This window comes from Sceloporus occidentalis, unplaced genomic scaffold (assembly GCF_023333645.1).
Source record: "Sceloporus occidentalis isolate IW3139 unplaced genomic scaffold, rSceOcc1.0.p SCAF_207, whole genome shotgun sequence".
In the NCBI taxonomy this organism is placed as follows: domain Eukaryota; kingdom Metazoa; phylum Chordata; class Lepidosauria; order Squamata; family Phrynosomatidae; genus Sceloporus; species Sceloporus occidentalis.
This window is the reverse complement of record NW_028317187.1, coordinates 382971-396618: the sequence shown is the minus strand read 5'-3', so window position 1 is coordinate 396618 and position 13648 is coordinate 382971. Positions and strand designations below refer to the sequence as shown.

At 40.6% G+C, this 13648-nt stretch overlaps 1 protein-coding gene across 1 annotated transcript in view; it reads right to left on the bottom strand.

Annotated features, from left to right (window-relative positions):
- Positions 1–5704: 5704 nt before the first annotated feature.
- Positions 5705–13648, bottom strand: part of LOC149277646 (metallophosphoesterase MPPED2) — a 47803-nt gene continuing 39859 nt past the window's right edge. The window contains exons 4-6 of the mRNA XM_089502640.1: positions 10895–11010; positions 6520–6633; positions 5705–5823 (exon numbers count right to left, since the gene is read on the bottom strand). Of these exons, the coding sequence (XP_089358766.1) occupies positions 5705–5823; positions 6520–6633; positions 10895–11010 (349 nt within the window). The remainder of the gene's footprint in view (positions 5824–6519; positions 6634–10894; positions 11011–13648) is intronic.

Genomic DNA, 13648 nt, shown 5'->3' with positions numbered 1-13648 from the left:
CCAGGTCCCCCTTTAGTATTGATTACTGTCTTTCCATTACAACACAACCTTGTGTATTGCCCCCTTTGTGCATTTACTCCCACACACCATTGTGTATTGCCCCCCCCAGCATTGATTTATGTGATGGCCCAGCTAGCCCCCCCTTGATGCCCCTAACACTTTTGTATTGGTTAATGTGAAGCACACTTGTCTATTGTTGATGGCCCCCACTGCCATGTGTATTACCCCCAGCCACCCCATCCTTTTGTATTATTTGCCCGATTATAGGACGACCCCAAAATCTGAATATTAATTTAGGAAAAAAATAAATATAAGAATATAAGAGGACCCTATAGGAAAAAAAGTTTTACCAGTAAATGTTAATTCATGTAAACATTTTTTTTTAATAAAAGCTATGATTGAGAAAAATATTTTGTTTTTATTTCCTTTTATTTTCCAACCTTCCCCCCCAGTTATGCACATCTGCCCCCAGGCTTGCCACTCTGCCCCAGAAATGCCTTATACCCCCTATATGCCACTGTGCCCCATGATATGCCTTTTAACCTTCTAAATGCCACTCTGGCATATAGGAGGTTAAAAGGCGTATTATGGGGCAGAGTGGCATATAGGGAGGTATAAGGCATTTCTGGAGGCAGAGTGGCATTAAGGGGGTTAAAAGGCATTTCATAGACCATTCTGCCTACAGAAATGCCTTATGCCTCCCTATATGCCACTCTGCCCCATAATATGCCTTTTAACCCCCTAAATGCCAGAGTGGCATATAGGGGTATAAGGCATTTCTGGAGGCAGAGTGGCACATAGGGGGTCAAAAGGCATATCATGGGGCACAGTGGCATATAGAGGGTTAACACTATATTTCGGTAATACTAATACCAGTACTTACATTTTTGTGTTTTTGGCTTTTTTGTCCTGCTCTCCTCGACGACGTGACAATCCTTTTCCTGTCACGAGGAACACTTCCGAGAGGCTGAGCCCGCCCCCTTGAGTGTCACCACACCGCGCCGCCCAATGGCTGTGCCGCAGCTCTTCGTCCCGCCCCACAACGCGTTCAACACAGCTGTTGTGCGGCTGCAAGCAAAATTCAAAGCGGCCATTGCGCGGCCGTCAGTCCGCCTCCACCGGCCAGTAATGACATTAAAGCGGCTGGTGTGCACGCACCGCGCCGCCCAATGGCCTTGCCGCTGCTCTTCGTCCCACCCCACAAAAAGACAACCTTCCTTCCTAACACTCAATCCTAATCAAGCCATCTTATTTTTACCGACTCTGATTGTAACAGCGCTACGGAATCTGCTAGCGCTATATAAAAACATGCAATGTAATATCTGACATTTTTTATGATTCTCCTGATGTACGAGGTTTATTCTATCTGTGTTCCTGTTATTGCTAATTTACTATTTCCCCTTTCTTTGTAATATGGAATCTGCTGGCCTTCTGATAAATAAAATGTAATTTTATAAATGTATCCTTTCTAAATAATAACTTTGTAATGTCTTGGGGAACGGGTCTCATAGCTCTCATTCAATGTTACGGTTGATTGGTCAACGTACCAGGGACCGCATGAATGCGTCTTCTTTTCTTTGTCAAAATATCTATTAAATAAATTGTAAGGATAAACGGTTAGAGAACTGCTAGGCTTCACCTAAATTCTACCCAGTAATGCTATTATTGTATTCTAGTTGAGTCACAATATAAATGAAGAAATTAAGCGAACAGGCTTTCATCTGATGGAACATCCGTGGGTGTATAGAAAAAAAAAAAGAAAAAAGAAAAAAAAAAAGAGAAAAAACAAAATGGTGTAACTTGTAACAGTTTGGAAGCAAATGTTCTTCACTGTGACAAATCAGGAGCAGGGATATGTATGCAGAGCTTGAAAATGTTCCTTCGCATGCAGCTGTTGTTGGTTCCCCTGCGCTGGAGGACAGATCATACGGCGATGAGCTCACACAAGGATCAGTGAAAGACGACGGTAGATATATTCAGCACTTTACAGCAGGCCGGTGATAGCTTCCTCTCCTCATCAAAGAACTGGAACTGGCTACATGTGACAGTCTATGTCTGATCGCACAAAACAGGACACCCAGGAACAAAAAAATCAGAGGTCATGACAGCCAGAGGCAGAATCAGGACATTATGTTTGGAAACCAGGGTTTGGCATGAAAAGAGTAAAAAAAAAAAAAAAAAAAAGGGCACTGAATTCCAATAGAAAGTAGAAGAGCAGCATAGATGGATATTGAGTGGTTAGATAGCTGGGTGAGATATAATCTAAGCAAGAGTGAGGTTTTATATGTCTTACAATGGTAATAAATTCCATCAAAATTGACACTGTGTAGTGTAATTGGACTCATAATCAGAGTCAAAGTAACCTCTAAGAGAATCTTTATGAGATTCCTTTCTGCAGATGGACCTCCTGGTTCCAACACAAATGAGTAGACCCTGGAGGTAATTTAAAGGGACTCTCCAGCCATCATGTGCACCCCAGTAAATTAACATGTTCCCCCCCCCCTTTACAAATGCATGGAGGAATTCTGCAGACTGCCCCCCAGCTCCATGGCTTGAATGGGATACGAGGTAGGTAAAGCGCCCATACATGAACACCAGCAGCAAGCCTTGTGGAGATCTCTGGGGCATTTGGTAAAATGTCCATCATAAAATCATATGTTCCCTACATTTTCATTGATTACCATTCAGTGTTTGAAAACCCTGGTACCCTTTAAATGATTTCAGTAGCTATTCTGAGCGTGTTTCCAAGTTTTCTTCGTGATGACGCGTCTGTCTCCAAACACTTAATGCTCTATACCGAAAACAATATTAGATGATAGTCTCACTTGTGCCGATACAAACATGTATATTTACACAAGTTACTGCTGATTCCAAGATACATTCTGGAGTTGTCTTCATGCCAAATAGATTCATACCCTTCCTTCCCTAACTCTGATGCAGTCATAACATGCCTTCAAAATAAATCGCTCATGTGCCACTGAATTTAGAAAGGCAGTCGGAGCTTGTAACGTGTGTCTCGTTCATTTCCGCCTATACCAAGTAAAAATCCAAAAACTACATTACTAAACAAAGGACATCATTTGGCTCTGATTTTCCACGTACTTTTTAAATGGAATTCAGAACATTTAGAATTAGCTATAAGGATGATGAACTAAAAGCTTCTGGGTACTTAACAAGAGACGTTAGACTAATGGAAACAGACACTAAACATTGAAGTTGAAATGGGAGATTCAAATTTAGATCCTGAAGCTTCTTGGTAAAGACTACATTCCATATCATCCTTTTAATGACCTGCAGAGTGTTTCTACAAGAAAATCTATACAGATCCAATAGGCTCCCCCGGTTTCCATGTACTGGAACGTTTGTCTAGCAGATGGCCTTGGCAGGTCATCAATGGGTTCAGTCCAGAGTCTGATCATTGGGGAAATGCATTGGGCACAAAATAAACCCATTAAAGCATTAACCATCAGCAATGTTTCTATATGGCTTGGAGTCATTGGGTATGACCGTCTCTTTACTGTGTCTAGAAAGGAGAGGCACGGGCAGAGATAGCGTTAGGAGAACTTACTACCTTCCCATATCTGTAATTTTACATACACATGTTGGCACGTGCTCGGAGACTCTTGATCAACTCGTGCTGCCTCCATGGTTGGTTTGTGCCCTTCAAACATGTTTTATTAAACATGTCTATGTTTTCGCAGCAAAAAAAAATATCTTGCTGTGCAAAGTAACTTATATATAAAGTGTACATGGCTAAAAAGATTTCAACAGGAAAGGCCATGATGTATCTGAATGTCACCATTTTTGTTCCATTGAACAGCTTTGTTATTTTAAACTGTACTGTACTAAATTGTATCCCCAAGTCTTCAACTCTCCCTAAAAGAGCCCTAATTTTTAGGCACTGTCTGGCTGTCTCGTGTTGCTGCCCCGCTCTCTAGTTTTAGGGTCACGGGATCCTCTCATCTCCCCCGACTGTCCCAGAGAGCAGTCTGAAGCTAAGCGTCACAAGGGGGCTCTTAGGGTAATGAGGGTGAGTGGCCCCACCCACTTCACTCACCCTAGGCACTGCCACTCCCCGCCTATGACCAAATCTCAACCCAGGTGTCATGATTGGGACCTGAAATGTTGGAGCTATGGTGTTAAACTATTAATACAGTAACAGTTGTATGCATGGTCATTTTGGTTAAAATAACGGTAATTATGGCTCTGCTCTTTCTATGTAAAGGTTGACTTAATCATCTTGTACTTACATCTCTTTTTTTCTGACTTAAGTCGATGCATTAGAACAAGATCAGTAAAGGAAACTACGAAGTTTTGGGCAATTATCTAAAATGAAAACACCAAAAATCGTTCATTCACTGATTAACGAAAACAACGTTTCATTATGTACAAAACACAATGTATTTCAAAATTTAACCGATTACAATGGTTAACGTTTTTACAGTAACAAAACTGGATAAAGCTAAACTTCATCTCCAATTATATTTGGAGAGAACATATCTACAGAAACGTGAAATAAAAGTTTACGATCTGCTCAGTATAATAAAAATTACAATAAAGAGACAAAATAAACAGCCATAATAAACAGCTTTAATATATTTATATATATATAAAAAGTCATGCAACATATTTAAAAATCCTGCAATTTTATTTGCATATAAAGGAGCTAAATATATAATATCACAATTCATTTCAAACAAACAGCATGTTTTCTAAAGTCCAATAACAGTAACATAAGAGGGAAAGCATTTACAGGTTTAAAACAGAGAGCTATTTGCAACATTATTTTTTTGTGCATTTACACACAGTGCAATAGAAGAAAAAAAAAGAAAAAAAAAAAAAGGGAAGAATAAGGGCATTTTTTAGAATTTTAGAATGTGGAAAAAAATTTGACCCTTTTTGGCTTTTCTTTCAACACATGCCTTAAACACAGAAAGAGCCGAATCGGGGAAAGAAAGGAATAAGACACTTGGGAACGTATCCCGTCTTTCATAATTTAAACGTATGGCACAGCATTATTTGCAGGTGCCACACTGCCAATATTTCCAGACTAAATACACACATCTAAATAGGGATTTTTATATATATATATATATATATATATATATATATATATATATATATATATATCCCTATTTAAAAGGAGTCCGCATTTACAAGCCTCACCTGATCCTTACAGCTGTTTCAGGCACAAATACGTTCGAGATAAAAATAATTTAATTAAAGGTAAAACCAAGGGCTCTTCATACAAAACAAGTGTTTTAACTACTTAAAGGGGGGGGGGGATAACAGAAAAGTGCTCCTAGACAAAGAATTCAAAAGAACAATGTCCGACAACAGCAAATGGTAGAGGAAAAAAAGAGAAATACTCAAAAATAAAAGAATTTCTGCAAATCCTGGAGTGTTCTTCAATGCAGATTTGTATAGCTTATACTTGGTTTTGTACTGAATGACAAACCCTCCTGGGATGCGGACAAACCACTATGGCAGTTTGTGACAAATATTTGTTTAAGATGTTCCAGCATAAGTTTTTTTTTGTTTTTTTTCTTTTTTCTTAATTTTCCACTTTGTACCTGAAATAAAATAACAGTAGAACGGAAAAGAAAGCAACAATGGATCTGAAAGGAGATACCAGGAATAAAAACCATGTTTTATTAGGACAAAAAAAAAGAAAATGGCAGTTTTTGTATTTCTGTCTGGGTCTTCATGAACCTTGGGGGTTCGGTAGGTCAAAAATAATTGGAGGGTTGGTTGGCTGGAAGCTGACTGTACACGTGGAGGCGTTGACATACGTTGTGTATCCATCGGTCATAATCCCATAACCTGCGGAAAAACGTAACGTTTGTAATATGTACAGAAAGGGCCGGCCTTACAATGGAGCCGAGTGGGGCAATTGCCCCAGGCGGCACTTTTGAAGGGGCGGCACTTTGAGAGGCACTTTCGCTTACCCGCTCGGCGCCCCTCTCTCTCCTCTGCGAGCCCTCTAGCTCGGTCTCGGTGCCGGCTTGTAATGCTGAGCGCCGGAAGCGACGTCAACATCCGGCACTCAGCATTACAAGCACCGTGGCAGAGCAGGGAGACTCGCCGCAGGACTGTCTAAAGGTAAGTACAAAGGGGGGGGCGGCATTTTAAACTTCGCCACAAGCGGCATTAAGTCTTGGGCCGGCCCTGTTTACAGATGACGTGCGGCCGATACACAGCCCGGCGCTCTAAGCTCCACCGCGGAAATAATGCATCCTATAATCCTCTTTGTACAAGGTAAAGAGATTTTATTCTCGGGTCTGTATAAACAGGGCATGCACTTTTAATGAGCTCAATACCTTCTCCTTAACAGCATGCCTTTTAGCCGTTGGTGGGCTGAGATAGAAACAGAGAATGTGCTGGCAGATCCAGACCCATTCGGCCCCTGTCTGCCTGTTTTTCCCCCCCGATGTAAAGACTTAAACCTTATTCAGGCCTTGGTCTTGTCTTAGATTCAGGATAGCTGTAAGCCTACGCTATGACGTATGTTCTAGTTACCTTCATGGATTCCACCGAATACATGGAGTTTGGGCCTCACGCGCCTTTGCACTGTGTTCAGAAGTTCTACACATCCGACCCGCTGAAGCTCCTTTGGAACCCAGTCCCGGAAACCTAATGCAAAATGAAAAAAAAAAAAAAGGTGGGGAGGCAATGACTTAGTATTCCGTACTCTGTAAAGGTTTCGCTTAAGCGTCTAGCTTTCAGGAAATCATAATTCACGGGCGGTTTATTAGACTATCTGGAATCCGTACCCCCCCCCTCCCCTTAATGCCCACAAATGCTTTTAAGAAATTCTCAAATCTCACTTTGTCTTCCGTGGAAAGTTGTGTTTTGGGGTCTTTTTAGCATAATTAACATTTTTCCCCTTCGTTTGGTTTGAGTTATAAAAGCAGGGGTTACAGAATTGACTCTATTCCTGAGAGTTTTTACAAGTTCTTCCCGGCACCAACCTAATTATTACGGTGCTCCCTTATCCTCCATTCTCATTTCTTCGTGGCTACCTTTCATTTAATTGCATATTTTTCTAACTATTGGAAACGGTATTGTTACTGCAGGGAAACGTCATTTATCTCTTGGCTACGGTCTTCCTTATTCTGTATAATAGAGCCTCGGTCGGTTCTCTCCCAGCTTTTAATGTGATGTGTTCTAGAACATTCAAATGCGTATGTGTAGGAATTATTAAGTGCTCTTCATTTTGGGTCTGATATTCATATAAGAGCACGTGGGGAATATATCTGACTCCAGATTTACTGCTGTAAAAATTAACCCGTTTAGTGGCAGGAAACTCTGACCCCATGGAAAAAAATTGATGAAGACCAAGTATCTAATAAAACTCACGTGGACAGTAAAACAGTCAATATAGGCTTCTTCTAAAGATGTTTTTAACATTTTTTATGTTGCTTACAGAGTATTTTAATATTCCTATTGCATTTGTTAACGTTTTTACAGTAACAAAACCGGAGAGGACATATCTACAGAAATGTGAAATAAAAGTCTAAAGTCTGGAACAAACAATCATGAGGAATTCAAATAAACGCAAACAAATTCAACAATCGGTACATAATTCTAGAGCAGACAGAACAATTGTATGTGAGGCTTTTCAAAACTATAATAAGATTCACGGCAGATATCCTGAAATATAAAAAAAAAAACCACTGAACAATTGATTTTCATTCTTTATTCTAATAATAATAATTTTCATTTTTTGGTGGGGTGACAGGTCTCCTTGAAGCGCTTGGTCGCTCTAGTCTTCCATTTAGATATTTGTGAAACACAAATGCTGTTTTCATAAAAATTAGTAGTTGTATAAAAAATTATTTTAATTTAAGGGTTGAGGGTGAAACCCCACACCCCATGGTGCAAATACGTTGGATTTTCGGGACTGAAACTTGACCGCTATTCTAGAGTAAGCGGCAAATGGAAATGGTCGCAATCTATGAAAATCTTGAAGGACACCCCCTTGATTTGTGATGGCACCAGGTGACAAAAGGCAAAATACGCCCAAGTCCTCGAAAAGAAAAGCTAAGACTAGGCCATAGAGACACCACGTTAGTTATGTAGGTAAAGGTTACGGCTGAAGGAAGGTTGCCACCAAGACCTTATTTTATGAGAGCCAAAGAGTGGTTATCGAGAAGATGTGGGTTAATATATCAGGACTGGTTAAACTGGACTGTATAATGATATCATAAATCTGCATCAACACTTCTGACATCATAGCTAAGACGCAATTATTAACAATACAGAAATAGAGTTTGACCGCAGATAAGACCCATTCGGCCCATCTAGTCTGCCTTTTTTTATTGCTGCAGTCGTTGGTCTCGTCTTAGGCTCATATGCCTATCCCCCTGCATGTATCAATTCCCTTGTATTAACCGTTACCACTTCTGCCGAGAGGCTCTTCTACCCAATACCCTTTTAGCAAACTAAAACGTTCTTACATTACATCTACGATTCGCAGTCTCATAACGTAGAAGCAGCGCACCCAGGCAGCAGACGCCGTAGTCAAGAAAAAAAAGTCAACATTATGAGAATATTTCAACGCATGGGTTAAAAAAATAGCAGATATCAGACTCTCCTGAAGTCACACGCAGACCAAGCTATGAAGTCACTCTTAATTGATGGCTCTCAGAGTTTAAGAGCCACTTAGTTCTACAGTTAATGTACAGAATCCATAAAAATGAACATCAATTACAACACAAGCCGCCTGTCTGGAAGTGAGAAGAATCATTTGTACGATGGAGCAGGTGAGGCGTTTATATAGAAGTCGTCTAATTCTGTTCTCCAGTCAATGTCACGTCTCCTTTTTATGGCATTGGCAATCACTGCAGAAATTAGTCTCTACTTTGCCGACAGTCCCAGGGCTGTGTCTTTTATCTTATCTTACTGTGCTTTGGCTAAGAAATACGGACATAGCTTCAGATATCAACATATAGATAGAACGACCCAAAATTATTTATATAAAAGGGATATTTTGACTAAAACTCAAGGAGCTGAGCAGCCAAGACACCAAGCGACCTCCACAAAGCCTCCAGGCTCGACACCTATCTATATATACAGTATCGTCGTGTCACGGTTTACATAGACTTTATGCAGACGAACTATAGGGATTGTGATTAAAACATTGTGATTCCCGATTCTGATATAAATTAACAAAACTGTGATTCAGACTTCTGATATAAAACAGGGAAGGCCATTCTCCGTTCAGTTAAGGCTGTTAGGGGAGCGCTTAAAAGCGAACAGATTTATTTTGGGTAAGAAGGGCATTAATACAGAAGCCGCATGGAATCTGATCATCTTAAACACCGCAGTAATGTTAAGGTGGCACGGTATTCTAGAACCTCATTCATGCCTTGTCCTCTGATAATTAAACTAAGCCCACCGCTCAACCTAAAGAAGTTTTACTACTTTAACAAAGCTTAAAACTCCTACTGACGCCAACACAAAACATAATCCATCTTTAAGAAGGGTCAACCTTCATGAATCGTCAGCTGAGTCGGTCCATCATAATGCGCATTTAATATGACTTTTTATTTCTGTTTGGGGAGAGTCACAAATTTATTTCCTTTAGGTATGCATTTAATATAAAATAAAAGCATGCGTGGAATTCTTCTACTAATTTATGTATTTGGGTACAAAACAGTCTTGGGTAACGTCCAACAGGGTGAGAAGGGTAGGAGAAGAGCACAAGTGTAATATCACCATGTGGTTCAAAGTTTAGCAGAGTTTATTAAAATCATTAACTTAGAGCCTGTGCCAAATATATATTATCCCCTCACTGTGGTGTAAGCTGTGCTTTTATAAAAAAAATAGAAAAACAAAAAAAATTGTATACCCCATCCATTAACCTTCTCCTGCACATGGGGCTTATGTAACTGTTAGATTGAGGAAAGGGTTAATGAAAGCCAGCATCATCACCTTAACGGCTGAAAACTTTAATTTACACGGCAGGGATTCTTCAATAAAAGGTAATTAAGAGACTGTGCTTTCTGAGCCCCGATAAGGGCTTGTTACACTACATTACTTTATGCACATTCTAGGGGCAGAAAAGAAATCTGGTATTAAAGGCGGCCCCAGAGGACAATGAACACAGAACGTATTTGTTGGGATGTGGAAAGAACATCCAGAAGCAGGTACTGAGTGAGTTATCCGACTTGTTTCTGCCTTAAAGAAACCAAAACATCTATTTGTTTTTATTGCCGATAAAGCATTCCATCATGCAGATGCGGAAACCAAAACTTGTCAAACGGGCTTCTGTACCGAATGCATGATCGGGGTAATTCATAGTCAGCCCCTAGTACCCGGCCTTCCTGCCTCTTTTTTGGAACATTAGTCACATGGACATTGGCCAATCAGAAGCTGCCTTTCGTTCCCTGTGTTCTGATTCACAAACATAAGATGATTATCTACTTGGCCAATCAGAGACCGGCTGGGGCTCCCTGAGACCTGATTGGTCAGCATCCTGGAAGGACTACTGGGACACAATGTTGCAAACCCTAAAAAGAATGACTAATGAATGCAGCCAGTGCCGGAGTTAACAAGAATTCAGCCCATCCAATAAAACCATAAACCCTTTGAATCGGGAGCCGTTACCCGTCAGGTAAATACCATTAATAAAACAAATGGCCATGCTGGGAAGGCTGCAGAGCTGCTGTGAATATCTACCTAATTCTCCTCTGCTCCAGTAAAGCAGAGCGTTTCATTTAAACAACGCCTAGTTTAATTATCATACAGGACTCCTGAAAAAAGAGGCATCACATTTTAATTACTGGATCACAAAGTACGAAGGGGGAAGAAGGTCAAACCCAGGAAGGAAGCTACATGCGGCTTACGTTCGAAGCGGTTACGCCGTGCGATGACTGCGCGTTTCACTTACCGAGCGGAGGTCCGTGAGTCATTAGTATATCGATGCCCTCTGGGATGAGGTTCCACTTGTCAAGTAAAGACTGACCTCTGGGAAGATTAAATCCCCATCCATTAAACCACGGTGTCCTTTTGGAAAGAAGAACAAAATCTCTCTCAGTATTATATCATTACTTAGTAATTTGTCACCTTGTTGTAACCTCATTGTTCTCTGCGGAGAGGAATAATAGATTGCCACTTTAGAAACAAATGATTACATCTCAAGCAAGGATTAGCTAACCTATAATGGAATAGCTCGCTGGGCTGGAAAGAGACATTGGGGCTTATTCACTAAAGAGGGCATTGAGAGGAAAGTTGGGCACTTAAAACGCAGTTATTAAGGGTCAACCCAGGTGAGCTTCAAAAATGCAGGAGGGATCCATCTGGCCATGTATAATGCATAGTAATGCACAAGATTTAAGACAATGTTCGTATTATCCAATGGTTGGCTTAAGTGGTCCCAATGTTTGGATTTGACCAAGATCACCATAAATCGAATAAAACAGAAATATTCCATGAGGAACGCTGCTATACAGCTGATGGCATTCTATATAAAAAAGCTGGGTTATAAGAAGACAATTTACTAGCAATATGCAATCCGGGTGGTTTTTTGTTTTTAATCCCAACAGTTTTAATCACCAAAAATCTACAAAAACCTTTAAAGGTCTTTCTACTGCTATTGCAGACAGGGAACACAACCTTTTAACCAATCAGCGTCCCCATCATGTGTCATTGGCCAAAATCACGAATACGAATGGAATGACGTAGCTTCTCAGGTAGCTTGGACATTCCGTGGTAACAGGGACAATGTTCCTAATGCTGTTGTGATGTTACTTTCATCAGCGCAGGTAGAGCAGATTTAAGTAGATAAGTAAACATTTTTGGTACCTCGTGCCTTCGAAACATAGTTTTGACAATATTTCTGCTTAGCGCAGTAATTATATATCATTTGTTACAAGACATTACATTTTATGAAATTACCTTAAAATATACCAGTGGTGCAAATAATATTTAAACAGTGTCTTAGAATACATTAAACATTCCCAAATTAATTTTAACAGTGTTAACTAGTTACGATTCCAATAGAAATATAAGAAAACATAACCACTCGAGCAGTGGCCAGTTTACTGTCCTCAAGGACTGGACTTGTGCGGCCCTGGTTTATTTATACCAATTCTTGGACGTTTTGTCTAACAAAACATGTAATGGTGGAACAACGGTTCAACAGCAGAAACCAAAGCTTAAGACGGCGTTAGCCACATACAAGAGTTTCCTGAATGACTTCAAGTCTGGAGTTGATGTTGAGCCCTTTCATTGGACCAGCACTGAAAAGGATGTAAAGTTCCATAAACGTTTGGGACCTCCACCTGAAGAAAAGCCCTCTAACTTTACACCTTTTCTATGTTGTTCCAATAAAAAGTATTCATTTTTATTAAAGATTCCATATTTCTATTGGGCTAATTCAACTATATCCATTTTTTCAGAATTCTTATTAAAAAAAAAAAGTTGAAGGGTCTGGGTGGGATGATATTGAATTATCGAAAGACAGGGTTGCCAGATGTCTAGCACAGAGCACGTTAGTTACGGGAATTTACGCTCTAGTGCAAACTGTAATCTGGCAAGGATTGAAGAATCAGGATTATTCTTATATATCACTAATATCCATAGGTGAGGACATTTTCCAGAGCTGCGCGAGTATCTTCATGATAGCACGTTATGGCTTTACCTCTCAACAGAACAATATAAGCTTGTACTCCCTGTGTGTTTTCTGATGGGTACGTACAGAGTATCTAGGGTATGGCACCTATGGCTCCTGCCATAGGCGCCAGTGAGCGGCTTTCAAACGCCGTCTTTTTATTTTTTTTTTGATGCGGAGGAGAGAGAGGGGCGCCTAGCAACCGCTCGGCGTCCCTCATTCTCCTCCACGAGGCCTCTGCCTCCGTCCCGGTGCCGGCACCAGCGAGTGGCTTTTAAACGCTGTCTTTGTTTTTTTGATGCGGAGGAGAGAGAGGGGCGCAGAGCAACCCCCGCATCAAAAAAAAAAAAAAGACAGCGTTTAAAAGCCGCTCGCTGGTGCCCGCTGCTTCGGTGCTGAGCGCCGAAATATGACATCATATTAAGGCGCTCAGCAGTGAAGCAGCGGGCAGAAGCCTCGTGCTCCCGTCGCTGGACCTCAAGGTGAGAACTACAAAGGGGGAGAGGGGTTAGGGAGTGATAAGAGAGGGAGAGGGATTAGATATTTGGACAGGGGCGCAATTTCAGTGCTTGCCATATGCGCTATTTTCGGTAGATACGCCTCTGGGTACGTAGCACCCCCAGTTAAAGTGGGTTTGTGTACCACGCATGGAAATGTCTCTGATCTTATTGTATCATTTACTGGCAACATGAGTTAGTGGCGTTATTAATGGTATCATAATTGTTCCTGCTGCACCGTTCACATGTCCCAATGAGCGATGGCACCAGCGTTCTGTTTGGGGAGACTTCAAAACTTTTTCTCTTCAAATTCTGTTCAAAATGGCAATTATCCTTTATGAAAGTCTAGGAAACGCTGAACCAAAGAAATACATGGATTCCCTTTATGATAGTAAGAACAGGACCCAAAGATGTACAGAGCTGTGTAACCTCCACATATATCATATATTACATATCAATAATAATTTGGCCTCTAGAAATTTAATTTTTAGAGTGAAAAGCTTCTGGGCATAGGACAATTTGAATTACCGTATTT